We start from the raw sequence: 15,822 nt of genomic DNA, 5'->3' as shown, positions 1-15,822 counted from the left end.
GGGGACAGAATCACATTCCCATACTGACACACGTGTGGCCAATGACTGAATATATTTTGCTATGCATCTATGCTGTCTAAGCCAAATTTTTTGAGGAGTTACACTTGTGAGTCCAGAGACAAATTGTTGGCCCAAATCTCCTTAGTCAGTATTGCTAGCAGCTAGGGGAAATCTTCTTTAACCAGTCATCAGACTCCCTGGACCTAGAAGAACTCCTTCCTCTAAAAATGAACTTCTTTTACCCTTGCATGGCACTGTCAAAGAGGCAGGCAAGGAGGGCTGTGCTGAGACAATGTCAGTAACACAGCAAGGATCAGAGAGTGCCCACAGGGTACTGCCATTGACGGGGAAAGACTGGAGTGTGTGTAGTTGTAGCCTTGCTTGGGTCTATGAAACTACAGCAGAAGATCTAGAAATAAAGCAAAACGATCCATGAAGCAGGGAAGGGTGCATGGGAGAGGCGCGGTGAGCGAAGGGAGGTTTCCAGAGCATATATTCTCTGTGGTTTAGAATTTAGAATTAGGGAGCTGGAGGGATGGTTCCGTGGTTTAAGAGTACTTGCTGCTTTTGCAGAAGACCAAGGTTCAGTTCCTAGCAAACACATGGTGACTCACAGCCAGCCACTTGTAACACTGGTTCCAGGGGACCTGACTCAAGAATAAAATAATATTTTTAAAAATTAAATTTTACTCTCACTGCTACTAGCTTTTCACAGTGTGAGCTCTTTGCCTTCCCTCGTGTCATGCCTTCACTCTGACATCGTGAACTGTATCCCTCAGAAACCATAAGCATAATTAAGTGCTTTCTTCTACATAAAAATAGAATTTAGAATTAGACACAAAAATAAAATACCAAGCCCCATGTTACATGTAACACTGTCAACCTGAAGCAACCATGTGGAGACAGGATGGATCAGTGCACACACAGTCCATGCCAGAGTCACAGGGGACACTGCCCGGGAAGTACAGAGTTCTATGTGCAGGTGACAGCACATTTTGAGAAAATAGACAGAGTGGTATTTGCCTGTGTTTGCGTGCGCGCACATACAGACACACACACACACACACACACACACACACACACACATTGCAATAGTAAAAAATAAAAATGAAACATAAAAATATATGCCATCATACCATCTGCAGATAAAATGATTTATTCTTTTTCTATCCCTGTCTCTCTATACTAGGCAGTATTAACTAAAGCCTTCAATGTAACACGATAGGCTATGGCCCCACACCATCTTCTAATTCACAGCAGTGAGAGGGCTTGAAATACCACCTTCCTCCACCCTGGCCACAGCTTACGGAGGCCCTTCCCACGCAACAGGTAGGGAAAGGAAGGGTGGTGTTTCTGCGACCTCTTCTGGCAAAAGGTCTTCATATATGTGCCCTTAGGAATGAGAATGTGCATACCGGGCATGGGGTGCCACCTTGTGGGGATAAGAATTTAGTGCCTCTGAGCACCATCTTCCAGAGCAGCCTTTGTTTGTTCTAGAGCTGAGTCAGATGAACCTGGGTCACCCTCACTACAGCAGCACATTTTCCCTCAAATGAAAACTCAGCTGTCTTAGTGTTCTACTATGACCAAGGCAAACTCTTATAAAGGAAAGTAATCCAATGAGGTTTGTTTACACTTCAGAGGTTCAGTGATCATCATGGCAGGGAGCATGGCAGCCTTCAGGCAGACATGGTTCTGGAGTTGCTGAGAGTTCTACATCTAGATCTGCCGACAACAGGGAAGAGAGAGGTACTGGGTTGGCTTAAGCATTAGAAAACCTCGAAACCCACCCCGAGTGACAAACTTCCTCTAACAAGACCACACCTAACAATAGCGCCACCCCCTGGAGATGAAGCATTCAAATCTATGTGTCTATGTGGGTCATTCCTATTCAAACCATGGCTCATTGAGCCCCACTTCAAGTCAATGGCTTTCCTAGTCCAAAGTCCTGAAGCCCCAGGACAGCATGGACTCTACTGAAACTGGGTGAGTACTGGGAACCAAACCCAGGCCCTAAAGAAGAGGTACAACAGGAAGATTGGAAACTTAAGACCAGCCTTTACTATGTGTAGAGTTTGAGGCTAGCCTGGACTGAGACCAAAACAAAGGAACAACACCCCCTATAGAACAGGGGTGTCTCATTTGCTTGCTGCCGTTTCTGTTGCTTGTGTGGTCAACAAAGGACAAAAAGTGCTAAACTGAAATTTTCACAACTTTCCAATAGCATTCCTTACAGTACTGTACTGGTCTATTTGTCATCTACTGCTAATCAATGTCAGTGCCTGTAATATGAACATTATCATAGATACACGGGCATAGGGAAAAAAGGTTTATGCAGAGATCAGTTCCATCCAAGGTTCTGAGTATCTTCTAATGTGTGCTTGGGGTTTATTTCCTGTGGGTTGGAGAGATGGGTAATATATAAAATTCATGATTGGGGCATGGAAGATTTCTTGATGGTAAAGTGTTTGCTTGTACAAAGATGAGGACCTGAGTTCAGACCTCAGCACCACATAAAAGGCTGCTGTGTTGGTCACCCCAGAGCTAGGGAGGCTGAGTCAAGTGAATTCACAGAGCTGGTTGGCTGGTCAGCTGTATTAATGAGCTCCAAATTCAGTAAGAGACTTTGTTTCAAGAAATAGGTCAACACCCCATATGAACGTCTGGCTCCCACAAATACATGCATTCATGTTCACCAGCACCCACATGTACATGTCAGAAGCTCTTCTCTCTCTCTCTCTCTCTCTCTCTCTCTCTCTCTCTCTCTCTCTCTCTCTCTCTCACACACACACACACACACACACACACACACACACAGAGAGAGAGAGACAGAGAGAGAGAGAGAGAGAGAGAGAAATGGTTTGTCTCTGAGATACCTCCCCCCAAATACCTGTCCCCTCTGACGTAGTTCTCTGTGCACTCAACTTTTTGAGAACAAGGTCTAAACCTTTGGTCTAAATGCTGTTTCAAAATAAAAATCACAACAGAAACCAAAGCCTTGAGTCCAAATTTTTACCTTTTTTACTTTGGTGAGCAATTTTTGTTAGCTATTTAAAGTTCCTAGTCATTGTGCCCAAGTGATCCCAAGAAGTATTCCAGATGTAAATGTAATCTGATGTAAATGATCAAGTGTGAGGTGAAGGGATGCAGGGCAGGCTGCAGCAGCTCCATTCTGCCCCTTGGTGGCAACATGCTCCACGGAATTCTACTCCAGCCTGGGCTCTGTGTGTCAAAGCTAGAGAACCCTCTGAGAGTTACTGGAGTGAGTGTCAGGAATGTAACACACTGCTCTTATTTTGCGCAAATGAGGATGGCAGTTCTCCCAACCATGTAACTTCCTGTAGCAGACCAGTTGTCTAATCTAGCTGTGCAAATCAACCAAAAGACAAAGGGGACAGCCTGACATGCTCAGTGCATAGTCCTAGCAGCATAAAATCATAGTTGGTAAAAACTCCCCAACCTGAAACCCTCAGAAAGGACTGTCACTGGTTGAAGATAACTTTGCTCCTGGGGTATGACTTAGCCTATGAGAGGGAGAAGAAAGAACCAATGGCCCACCAGCTTGGAAGGTAGTCACCAAGGGCTTCCAGGGGCCTTGAGATTGGAGTAAGAAGGCAGAGTGGCTAAGTTCTCCCAGATAACAAATTCTTAAAGAAGCCCCTAAACCTTGTAACTGGATTCTTCTTTGGGGTCAACAGAAGCAAGCCACCTTTGTTTACTTAAGGATAAATGTGGCCCTGCCAAGGTCAGACAAGGCCAAATGCTGTGACAAAGAGCAAAAATAATGTGCTTATAAGACCTTGGAGGTGACAGAAATGACACTTCCACATGCAACTACTACAGTGACTACCTGTGTCTCTTTCTTTGATGACTGAGCTGCCTTTAATGGCAGCCTCATTCTGGGCTACTGGAAGTGAAAATTCTGAGGTCAACAGGTCTAAACTCAGAAAATAAAGACTATCAAAATAAAACTTAGTGATCTGACAAGAACAGCAAACGCACAGTCCTTGCTTCTCCTCCCTGCCAGGCATGTAACTGCCTCACATCTCGCTGTCCCCAAAATGCAAAGCCAGTGCACACGCCTTCTGGGAAGAGGTGAGCAGGAATGAATAATGGATTGTGGTGGCAGGAGGTCTGCGTGTTTCCTACCATATCCAAGTGCCCAGGAGGGTGCACTGCAAGCAACAGATGAAGTTAGATGAAAACTAAGAATTTGTTTCTTAAGTAGAATGTGTAGGGGAGAACAAAAGAATTAACAACAGACCTCTACCTATCATTTAATATTTCACAGAAATTAATGTTACCTTCAGGAGCTGGGTCGATGGCTCAGCAGTTAAGAGAGGATCCAAGTTCTGTTCTCAGCCTCCTCACTGGGTGTCTTACAACAGCCTGTAACTGTAACTCTACAGGATCTCCTGGTCTCCATGGACACCAGCACACACATATGTATATACGCACATACCCACACACACAGACACAAAGTTACCTTCACAGTGTAAGAATTATAGCTTAATTCTGAAAGTAAAAATCACTGCAGGAACCAGTAATTTTTTTTTAAAAAACCTTAAGTCTGAACAAAATTAGTCTTTTCATTCGTCGGAATGACTCACAGAAAAGGTATGTGTGGCCCAATTCCAATGAACCTAAACTCCACTGTTGTACTGGGAAAAAAAAAAAAAAACGGACACCCAAACCAGGCCCAATAGCTGCTGTGCACACAACTGCTGACTAGAGCCCACAGACAGAAGCGTACGGACTGCAGCAACCGGAACATGAAAGGCCAGGGCCCAGGAATGTAGCTCTGTTGGCACAGTGCTCACCTCAAGTGTACAAAGCCCCAGATTTGAGTCCCAGTATATAAACCAGAACCACAAAGTGTGTTTAAGACCAGCCTGGGCTACAGGAGATCCGTTCAAAAATACCTAAAAGAAAGTGAGTCACAACCCAAGCAGTAAAACTACAGTCTGATCTCCTGGCCCTTCCCTCTGCACACGCTCAAGACTTTCTCTTGTGTACCTATCATAAATAACCTCTGATCAAATTTCCAATATCAGGGCTGGAAAGATAGTTCAGCAGTTAAGAGCAAGCTGCTCCTGCAGACGACCCAGTTCCCAGAACCCATAAGGCAGCTCACGGCCATGTGTGACTCCAATTCCAGGGGCCCTGACACTCTCAAGCATGTGATGTACACACACACACACACACACACACACACACACACACACACACACACGTGGGAAAACACTCATACAAAAAATAAATATTTTTGATCTCTAATTTTGACTTTGTCTCTTCTTCCCCTAAACAGGGACAGGGTTAATAGGAAAATGTAAGATGGCCACGGGTAGTGTGTGTGGGGCCCTACTTATAGAAAGAATCTTAAAGACACTTTATTTTCAATACCACTGATGACCAAAAAGAGGAGATGCAAGACAAAAACAAACAAAACTTCCTAAATCTTACAACCTAAACTTTTTGGGAAAATAATTCCGAAAATACTGTTTATTTTTATTTTTTGAAGGCTAGAGAGATGGCTCAGTAGTAAAGAGCATTTGTTGCTCTTTCAGAGGACCAAGGTTCAGTTCCCAGCATCCACAGTGGGTCACAACCATCCATAACTCACGTTCCAGGGGATCTGAGCGCTCTTTGGAGCTCTGAGGGTACCAGGCACACACAAGGTTCATCTATACCTCGCTATGTAAATATTAAACTATTTAAAGGGAGCCCCAATGTGCCTACTCATCCACCACATCACCCAGTAACCCAGAACCTCACAGTGCATGTCTAGAGTGCCAGTGTCACCACTCCAATAACGAGACAAGCCAGCCTCCTTCTTATATGGCTTTTATATACCGCACCAGCCCCACCCTGAGTGTCCTTTAGAAATTTCACCTAAATCAAAGAGGAGTTCGAAGATGAAACGGCAGCAGATCAGGGAATAAGTGGAGAATGTGTCCACCCTGCACGCTGTCCTTTGTCCTTTAAAGTCCATGCTCAGGACTGGAGGACCAGCTGGGGCCGGTCCTACCTGCCCTGTGGGGGTCTGATCTGTAACTCCCGCTCCAGCTGCTCAGCTGTCAGGGTACCCTGGATGGCTTCGCAGCCCGGGTTGAACACAGAGTAGGCGCTCTTCTCCCCTTCTTTCTTCTCCCCGGGACCCCGAGTCCCTACGTACATCCAATAGAACATAGACAGGACAAAATAAGCCAGGCCAAACTCCAGCTCCACAAACAGACCCAGCAGGACCAACCAGAGGAGAACCTTCAGGACGGTGATGTTTGTCAGGAAAGACTGGCCGCAGGAGGAAGGCAGGGGGACTGCTGTGCTCTGGGAGGGCTGCTGGACTGCTTCCTAAGACACAGAAGCAAACAGAAGTAAGAAGGGGGTGATGGAGCCGAGAGGGTCTGAATCAGATGAAAAGCCAGAGCGTACTGCTCTAGGGAGGCCACTGGCTCGCTGGCATCTAGTTTCTTACCTTCTCTAAGACAATCGTTGTCAGAGCTTAGGCTCCCTGACCTAAACACATCAGCACTGGTCAGCACTCAGCAAGGGGTGACCCCTCCGTTCGTGGGAGCCGTTTCTTCATTCAGATCGGTGGGCTGCTAACAAAACCTAATGTGTGCCCCACACACAAGCTGACCAGTGACCGATGGTGCAGCAGCTGCAGCGCTTGTCCCCCACCCCACCCCACAGTCACGGTCAACACATACTTGCTGGCTTGACAGCATGGGATGACACATCCAGGATAACTCCGTTCTGAGATGGAGACCATACAGCCACTACTAGCCATTATGGTTACTGCCCACCCTATCCAGGCCTGGGGAGCATCTCCTAACTAGATCTCTCTCTCCTCCAGCCTCCACGCCAGCCTGCATGTGACTGGCCAGTGGGTTCTCTAAGTCACCTTCACCTTGCAGCACACACATCTTCAATAAAACCCATAGCCTGTATGTTCTTACGTGGGAAGGCAGTGCGGGACGCCAAAGGAATCCCTTGGCGTGTAGGTGGCTTCAGCAGCTTTGCCCGATCTCCACCATTTTCTAAGTTTAGTTCTTTATGTTTTTGTTTGTTTTTTATGTGCATTGGTGTTTTCCCTACACGTATGTCTGGGTGAGTGTCAGATCTTGAAGTTACAGACAATTGTGAGCTGCCATGTGGGTACTGGGTCCACTGGAAGAGCATTCAGTGTTCTTAACCACGGAGCCATGTCTCAAGCCTCTCTTTTCTAAGTTGTTAAGAGTCTCTTTTTGACACATAGCAAGAAACGGGTTTTATGGGGGGTGGAGTGGGGGTGGGGGAATAGGTTTTATACAGTAGCCCCGCACAAGGTGCAATGGAAACAAAGTCAGCCTTGCCTGCCTGGAAAAGCTCTTGTGCATTCCAAATTAGTCTTCAATGCTTAAAGGGAACAAGATCCTATGTTGACTGTACTGTCCAAGAAAGGGTCATGACCTGTGTCTTTAAAAACAAGGGCCTAAAGATTTCCTTCCCTTTTTATTTAACTAGGTGCCCTGGGGGTGGGGGATGGGGCAGGGCAAAGGGTTGGGAAATGGGAAGTTAATGGTAAACAGATTGTCAGAGGGGACAAACGTGGGAGCCCATATGGAAATTCCTCTGGCTGAGAACTGTATCTGGCATTGATTCAGTCTGCCTGTTCAACAGCAGCCCTGTACAGAAGCATTTATGGTTGTACACTGTCAGGGGGATGGCTCAGAAAACACATTGCCATGCCTCCAGTAGCAAGCTGCTTCCTCCCCGAGGACCCTTTCCGGAAGAACACGGAGACATAAAATACAACACAAGAAAAAAAACTAAGAATTTTTATACCAGGGCAAATCCAGCAAGGGTAACAGTCACTGAAAACAAATTAAAGCTAAGTTCCTTTAGAAAGGCAGAGTGGTTAGTGCCAGTCCCACCCCAGTGTTTCCTCTCACCAATTTCTGAGGTTTTATAAAGGAAGCTTTCTCTCGAGTTTGAGCTTTTCTGGGCTCAACGCAGTGACTTCATATTCCTTTGGAAATCAGACATGCAGTCAAACACACTTTGTGTGGTTAGACATAGTTTTTTAACTGGAGCAAGGGAGAGGCGGGCGAGAGGAGGGAGGATGTGTTCTCAAGCCTGTTTGCTGATGCCTGATCAACAGTTATCCAGACAACTGAGCTGTACAGACAGCACTGAAGGAAGTGGATGGCGAGCGTCTGCACCCTCCTCACCTCCCCTCAGTTGGGAAACCGGAATACTGCAGAGAACTGTGAAGATAAAGCTGAGCAACCATAGCCCTTCCTAATGAAGATCCTTCAACTAGATACTGTGCGTCCGGCGAGGGGGCGCTAGGGAAACCAGGAATGTTAAAGATGCAGGAGTGCCTCCTCAGCGGAGGAAATAAAACACCTGCATTCTACCCACAACGTTGGGAGTGGATGTTGTTAGTGACCTGGTGATCATTTGCTATCTATAGAGGCAGACCTCACCCAAACCCCAGAACGATCCTTCCAGACCCTCCCTCCCTAGACCTTTATCTTTAGCTTCCATTCTTAGGGGAAACGTCACTTGTTACTTACGGGCTACTGACCTCTCTGCTACACCAGATCCGAGGCCCTTAAGCTATAGACCCCATCTTCAAGGTCACAGGTAATTTGCAAAGGAGTTTCTGTGTAGGGACACACCTGAAGCGTCTTTAGGCTCCTAGACTTGGAATGACTGTCTCTTGGAAACCCTTTTTCAAATTCTATTGTTTAAATATACTCACAGTGGATGGCCTGGCCTCAGACTCCCGGAAGTCTGATCCAGGTCAAATCAATCTGAATCAGGTTTTCACTCTCACCTCCTCACCGTTCCTAGACTGCTTTGAAGCATGCAGGAAGCAGGGACCTCCTGATGCAGGAATAGATCAACTAAAGGGAGTGATTTTAACGTGAGCAAGATTAGCTGCTCTGGCATAATGTGATTGGGGCTACAGTGGGTCTTTGTTTTCAACAGGGTGTCCTCCTTATGTAGCAGTCCAACTTTACGTTCACAATCTGCCTGCCTCAGGCTCCTAAGTGCTATGATTACAGGCATGCACCACTACTCGGCCATTTTACTTTAGGGCGGTAGTCCAGAGGATGGCACCCAGGGAAGTGCGTATGTCAGTCAAGTCCATGAGCACTGATTTACATTCCTGTGCTTAGTTATTCTGTATCCATTATCTTTCTGGTGGTGCTGGAGGTCAAACCCAGTACAAGATACACGTAAGAGAAGCACTCTGCCCCTGACCTACAACCCCAGCTCTTAAACTTTGTTTTAAATTTTGAGATAGGGTCAAAGTTGAGCCTTAAATTTACAATCCCCTGCCACAGCCTCCTAAGTAGCTTACAGTCCTTCCTTACTAAAGGAAATGCCCCACCCCCAAACCAAGGCCATAAAACAGGGCAAAGACTTCAAAATGCCTGCCACCCATGGAATTCCAGAAAGCAGTCCACTCCGTAACGCGCACTAGAACTCTGGAGGTAGACCAAAGCAGGCAAACTGACTTATCTTTCACCTGCTGCCCAGAGGTTAAACAAACTAACTGACTCATCTCCCACACTAACGTAACAAAAAGCAGTTTATCCAGAAAAGCAGTTTCTGAGTCTTGCATAGCCATGCTCTCCCGGCCACTGACCCTACAGGGCACGCTCTCCTGTACCCTCAGGTACTGATCGGGATTTGGGTGTGCCAACCTCTCAGACCAATAAAAGTCTGCTGTGTGTAGAGGTCAAACTGGGTCTATTCTTTGTTTTCCTCCTTTGACTTCTTACAGACACAGCCCTAGGTATGTATTGGCTCTTGTTATGGTTACAAGAGACTAAGGCCTTGTGACTGCTGACAAGCGCAGTGTGCTGGCTCATTTCTTGTCAACTTGACCCAAACTAGAGTCTTCTGGGAAAAGGGAATCTCAATTGAGAAATGAGAGGGCCTGTCCACAAGTCTATATCCTGGAAGCTAAAATAAGCCCTTTCCTCCCCAAGTGGCTTTGGTTACGGTGCTTCTCAAGGTAACAAAAAACAAACCAGGACAGATTTCCTCCTTAGAGGGTTTCGTATTTCCACTCAGGGATCCAATCTCACAGGCGAGTCCCCTTGTCAGGATGGTTCTCCTGCATGAGAACTATGTGAAACCACAAGGAGATTTGAGTGGGCTATCACACTAGTCTAATTTCCTCCACCTACATCACTCAATTGAACTTGAATACCCTTCTCTAGTCCAAGAGAGACCTACAAGCCTACGCACACCACCACAGGCAGTCGCAGCGGCCACACTTTTGTAGTCAAACCCCATTTTTCACAGGCTAGACCCTGCTCAGCTTCAGAAATCAAGTTGCATTCATAGTCTCAAACCCCTTTTTGTTTCCCGGTCCAAATGCCATTTCTAAAATACAAGCTACCTGAGACACTGGCAACCTCTACCCAAGGTGCAAATAAAGTGCAGCCTTAATTCCTGCCACTTCTGAGCCATAACCAATTAGACCTTTACCCCCCACTGGAGGGCATGCAGCTCAGTGTTTGGTTTCAGACCCCGGAACAAGGTGCTGAGGTGCATATTTTATATATCAAAGCAGACCTGGTCTCCAGGTTCTCCCAGCATCTCAGTCCCTACCTGGCATTTGTCATCCCCAAACCGGAACTTTCCAGCCCACAGACTCTTTACTATATAACCCAGACTTTTCGGTTTTTCTCTCTCTTCCTTTTCTTCTTTCCTTTTACTTCTCTCATTCTCCCTCCTCCCTGTCTCCCTTCTCATGGTGATTTCCCTGACCTCCTGGGGTCAGTGAACTCACCCGCACAAAAGCAGCTTCCCAATAAACCTGCAAATATATTAATTATATAGAAATTATATTAATTATATGTATAATTATATGTATAAATCTGGCTTGAATCAGCTCATTTCACCAGTGGAGAAATAACTTATCACTCAGTTTCTCAAAGCCTCACATCTCTGTCATTAACTCGCTGGAGAGCAGAGATGTTTCTTCTTTCTTCAAGCTCCCTAGACCTTCGCTTTCTGTTTTCAACTAGTTGCCGCACAGGACTGCAACTGGGACGAAAAATGTCAAGGCCACGTATCATGTGCTGACACACACTGAGGAAACGCGTCGTCCAGCCACTGGGCAGGGGAAGAGAGAGAGCACACAGAACAGGAGGGCCTCGAGCGCCAGAAGTCGTGGGTGTGGCTTGTGCGGAGGCGGAGCTTCAAGGTGCAGGCCTCTCTCCTCACCTGAGGCTGGTTGGGCTGAGCCTGTGCCGTGACTGGGCTTGCTTTCCACCTCAAGAAGCGTCTCAGCCAGCCCGTGGCTGTCTTTGAGGTCGCCGCCGCTGGCTCAGCCTTCGTTCCTGAGACCTGCACGCTCTGGCTCGACGTGGAAGGCTGGGCTACCAAACCGGCTCGTTTGCGGGCCTCCCGGAACTCGGCTAACCGTTGTTCCATGGCGCGCGCCCGCTCGCCTGCAGGCGTGTGCCCGGCCCGTCCTCGGCCGCTGTGCGCTTGCGCAGGTGGCTCTCTGTTGCGCCTGCGCGTAGCTTGAGCCGGGTCGGAATTTTCCAAGGCTCTGTGACGTCTGGTTAACCTCATGTACCTGGAGACGCTTAAGGTTCAGTTTAAAGTATGAGAACCATCGTGTATGTTCCTGGCTCTTGCCCAGGCCACAGAACTCAGTTTGCTCCTCACCTCAGCGCACTGGTTCCCACTCTGGCGTCAGGTTCAGTGAAGAACGCTTGCAGGGAACCAGTGGTCAGCACTACAGAAAAGGTGGTATCAGGACTTGGGAGGCGGCCTGTGCTCTCTGAGCGTCGGGAGAGCTGGATGCTTCCTACCTTCTTCTTACTGCGGTATACCAATCTCGCTGAAGGCTGTGCACACCTCCATTTACTTATCATTTATTTTGCTTGCTACGCTAGAAAGATGCACTGACGGGACAAGAAATATAAAATAAGCGAACTTAATGAGATAAAACTTAAAATACACAACTCGAGGGGGCGACAAGATTTTAAGAGCCAGGCACAGGAGGGAGCCAGCCTGAAACAGTGTCTTCTGGCCCTCAAGGGCCTACTCTTGAACTCCCAACAGCTGTGGTTGCCTGCACAAAATCAAGCTACCCAACCCTCGCAATCCCCCACCGCCTACTCATGGGTGATGGTTTCTGGGGGAGGGAGAGTCAGTTTAATGTAGGCTCTGCTGGGTCAATCACATCGTGGTGTATTGCCTCATACCCATGAGTATATACCGGCAGCACACGAATGAGAATCTGTGGATTACTTAAAAAATAAAAAAAGGACAAGGTGAGAGGGTATCAATGTGGGAGGAGTTAGAGGAGAGTGAATATGAACAAAACATACTGTATGCATATATGATCTTTTCAAAAATGAATAAAAATGTATTTATAAAATTACAGATCATAACTGTAGTCTCAGCTATGCACTTGTGTAACTACCAGCCAGGAAAGAACATTTCTAGGACTCCAGGTATTCTTATTCCTTCTTGCAATTAGAATTAATCCAAAAATTAAAATTTCAGATCTTACTGTTTTACAGATTTTTAAAGCTCCAAGCTAAGTACCAAACACTTGGCTAAGTACCACTTGCAGAATCGAGTCTCAAATACTTGTTGGATATTACTGAGTTTGAGGCAAAAAGCTAGAAAATGGAGTCCTATTCACCTAACAAATGTTTGTCTAGGCTCTGTGTTGAGTTCTGTACCAAGCATTAAGGATTGAGAGCAGGAGGCAGGGGTCACGAAACAAAGACCTTTGCTCTCTACAGTCTAATCGAAAAGATGAGCAACAGATAATCACGCCACCACATATTTAATTCAAGGTCTGATAAATGCTGTGAAGAAATGCAACACGAGTAATGGAGCTGGTGCAGCTCTGATCAGTGATTGAGGAGGACCTCTGAAAGAGGCTGCTGTCTAAGCAGAGACCAGATGAAATGAGTGGACAAGTCATGGAGCCGTGTGGTCAAGAGTGCTACAGTCAGAAGAAACATCGAGTTCAGTGCTCTGAGCAGCTAGTGTGCTTGACCTCACAGAACTTCCTAAAACCCAGGATGTGATGGTTTGCATATGCTGGGCCCAGGGAGTGGCACTACTAGAAGGTGTGGCCTTGTTGGAGGAAGTGTGTCACTGTGAGATGGGCTTGGAGACCCTCCTCCTAGCTGCCTGAGGATGCTTTGTCTGTTCCTGGCTTTCTTCCGGTGAAGATGTAGAACTCAGCTCCTCCTGCACCATGCCTGCCTGGACGCTGCCGTACTCCTGCCTTGATAATAATGGACTGAACCTCTGAATCTGTAAGCCAGCCCCAATTAAATGTTGTCCTTTATAAAACTCACATTGGTCATGGTGTCTGTTCACAGCAATAAGACCCTAACTAAGACTGTAACAGGAGGAAGGGAAAGTGTCTTAGTCCAACTGCCCATTTTGATTTGGTCTGTTGGTTAGGAGCTCAGTGCAAACCAATTGCCTCCATTGGTATTTTCTACCTCTGTGCTTGCTGCTATCCTGGACAACCAGGTGAGTGAATGTTGCTGGGGGCCTCCCCTTTTTTGGAGGGAGACTAAAATGGGAGGGTAATGGAGTGAACATTGAAATTTTGGGCTATGCGAAGGGTTTGAGGTGCCTATTATATCCAGACTGTGAAAACTGAATTTAGGAAGTATTAAATGGAGACCTGTGATGGGAACGGTAGTGATATTTAAGCACTGAAGCTGAAATCAACTAGATAGCAGCTATGACCCAGAAAGTCATGTGAAGACTGAATCTTGGATTGCAGATGGTAAGACAGGGATTTTTTTTTTTTTTTTTTGAGTTGGGCTTTTTTTGGTTTTGTTTGTTTTGTTTGTTTTACGTGTACGTGAGTACAGTTGCTTGTGGAGACCAGAAGAGGGCGTCAGATCCCCTGGTGCTGGAGTTCCAGGCAGTAGCTGGGTGTGGGTTCTAGAACTGAACTGTGGTCCTCTGCAAGCATTATCTGTGAGCATTCTTAACTGCTGAGCCATTTCTCCAAGCCCCAAAGTGGAGTTTCTATGGCAGTGTCAGGTTGAGAAGCTACAAAAAATTCCTTTCTCCTCAGAAGTAGTAGGCCTTGCTCCCCATTGCTCTCCTGAGAGACTGCATTGCGTTGGTCACCTGACAAGAACACTGAAACCTTCGAGCACATTGAGAAGACACATAGACTGAAACATCAGGATCCATGGCCTTTTGGGGTCAGTGTCCCTGATAGAGATGTGGTGCCTTCAAAAGGACTGAGAGCGGAGGCATGGCAGAGCTAAGGAACCAAAAGGGATGACTCAGAGGACATCTTGCCAGCTCCTGGAGCCGGAATAGGAGGAGCAGCCAAGGTTACCTGTGAAGGAGCACAGAGTGGGGAAAGGATCAGCTAAGGCTAACCGGGACTTCCCAGGCAAGTGCTGGCGTCGTTCCTGTCCTGTCTTAATCTGGTGACCCATTTTCCATTTGCTGTGCTTTTACATTTGTTTTCACACTCGATAAACTCATTCAAGTCCTTTTCAGAAGAGGTTGAAAGATGAGATAAAAGAAAAGATTGAGGATCATGAGGAACAAATCCTGCCAAGTCAACTTCATTTCCTCCTCAGATGAGACTGCGGAATAGGGAGCTCAAGAGGTAGCTTGGGGAGGTTGGGGATCTAGCTCAGTGGTAGAGTGCTTGCCTAGCAAGCGCAAGGCCCTGGGTTCAGTCCCCAGTTCCGAAAAAAAATAAAATAAAATAAAAGGTGGCTTGGGTGTTAAGAGCACATGTGCTGCCCTTATGGAGGACCAGAGCCTGAATCTCAGCACCCACATCAGGGTGCTCCCAGCCGCCTGTAACTCCAGCTCCTGAGGATCCAGTCCCTCCTGCCTCCTCAGGTACCCATACGAACATGCACATACACAGACACACAGAGACACTTAATTAAAAATAAAAGTGAATCTTTAAAAATAAGGATTGTGGGAGAGTAAATAATTGTCCCATGGGGGGCTGGAGAGGTGGCTCACAGGTTTATAACACTTGTTGCTCTTCCAAAGGACCTGGGTTTGATTCCCAGCACCCACATGGCAGTAGATAACCATCTGTAATTCCAGTTGTAGGTGATCCAGCTCCCTTTTCTGACCATATCAGGCACCAGGCATATGTACTGTGCACGTATATAGGCAAACAATCATACTCAAAAACCTTTAGGGGCTGGGGATTTAGCTCAGTGGTAGAGCGCTTACCTAGGAAGCGCAAGGCCCTGGGTTCGGTCCCCAGCTCCGAAAAAAAGAACCAAAAAAAAAAAAAAACCTTTAATTTTTTTTTTGAAAAAGAAGTGCTCTCTAAAATACATTTAATGTGTGATTTTCATAAATTTGTCTTCTCTTGGAAAAGCAGAGGGTGAGTGGACCTCACTACTGTCACCTGATCCCTGAAGCTAGGACTCTTGATCAATATCCCACAATGCATTGAACCAGCCTGGACAGCAAAGATGTATTTGGTTCAATATACTAATTGTTCCAAGATTGAAAACCCATTTAAAGAGAGAGAGTGGTGGTCTTTTGAAGCCTGAGCCTAAAAAGAAGTACCATGTGTGAATTATGTATGATATATACATATATACATACATATATGTACATACACATACATATATGTATATATACTATGTATAGTATATATAATTGTACATTATATATGTATATTAGTGTATGTTGTATAAATATACATATGTGTGCCCATAGTGAATGTGTACAGATATCTTTCTTGTCACTATCTTTTAAATAAAAGATAGAATGTAGCTTTGAAAAAAAAAAACTTCATGCAATCCTATGTCCAAGGTC

General features: G+C 46.2%; 1 protein-coding gene across 1 annotated transcript; it reads right to left on the bottom strand.

The window, feature by feature from the left end:
• Positions 1-5,828: 5,828 nt before the first annotated feature.
• Positions 5,829-11,498, bottom strand: Saysd1 (SAYSVFN motif domain containing 1). Its single transcript, NM_001402359.1, has 2 exons — positions 11,236-11,498; positions 5,829-6,351 (listed from the first exon to the last, which is right to left on the bottom strand). Exons 1-2 carry the CDS (start codon positions 11,443-11,445, stop codon positions 6,025-6,027), a joined length of 537 nt encoding a protein of 178 aa, NP_001389288.1. The 5' UTR covers positions 11,446-11,498; the 3' UTR covers positions 5,829-6,024.
• Positions 11,499-15,822: the final 4,324 nt, after the last annotated feature.

The sequence above is a fragment of the Rattus norvegicus genome, chromosome 15, assembly GCF_021556685.1.
Source record: "Rattus norvegicus strain SHRSP/BbbUtx chromosome 15, alternate assembly SHRSP_T2T, whole genome shotgun sequence".
Classification (NCBI taxonomy): Eukaryota; Metazoa; Chordata; class Mammalia; order Rodentia; family Muridae; genus Rattus; species Rattus norvegicus.
The sequence above is the reverse complement of the archived record's forward strand: the minus strand, read 5'-3'. Positions and strand labels throughout refer to the sequence as shown.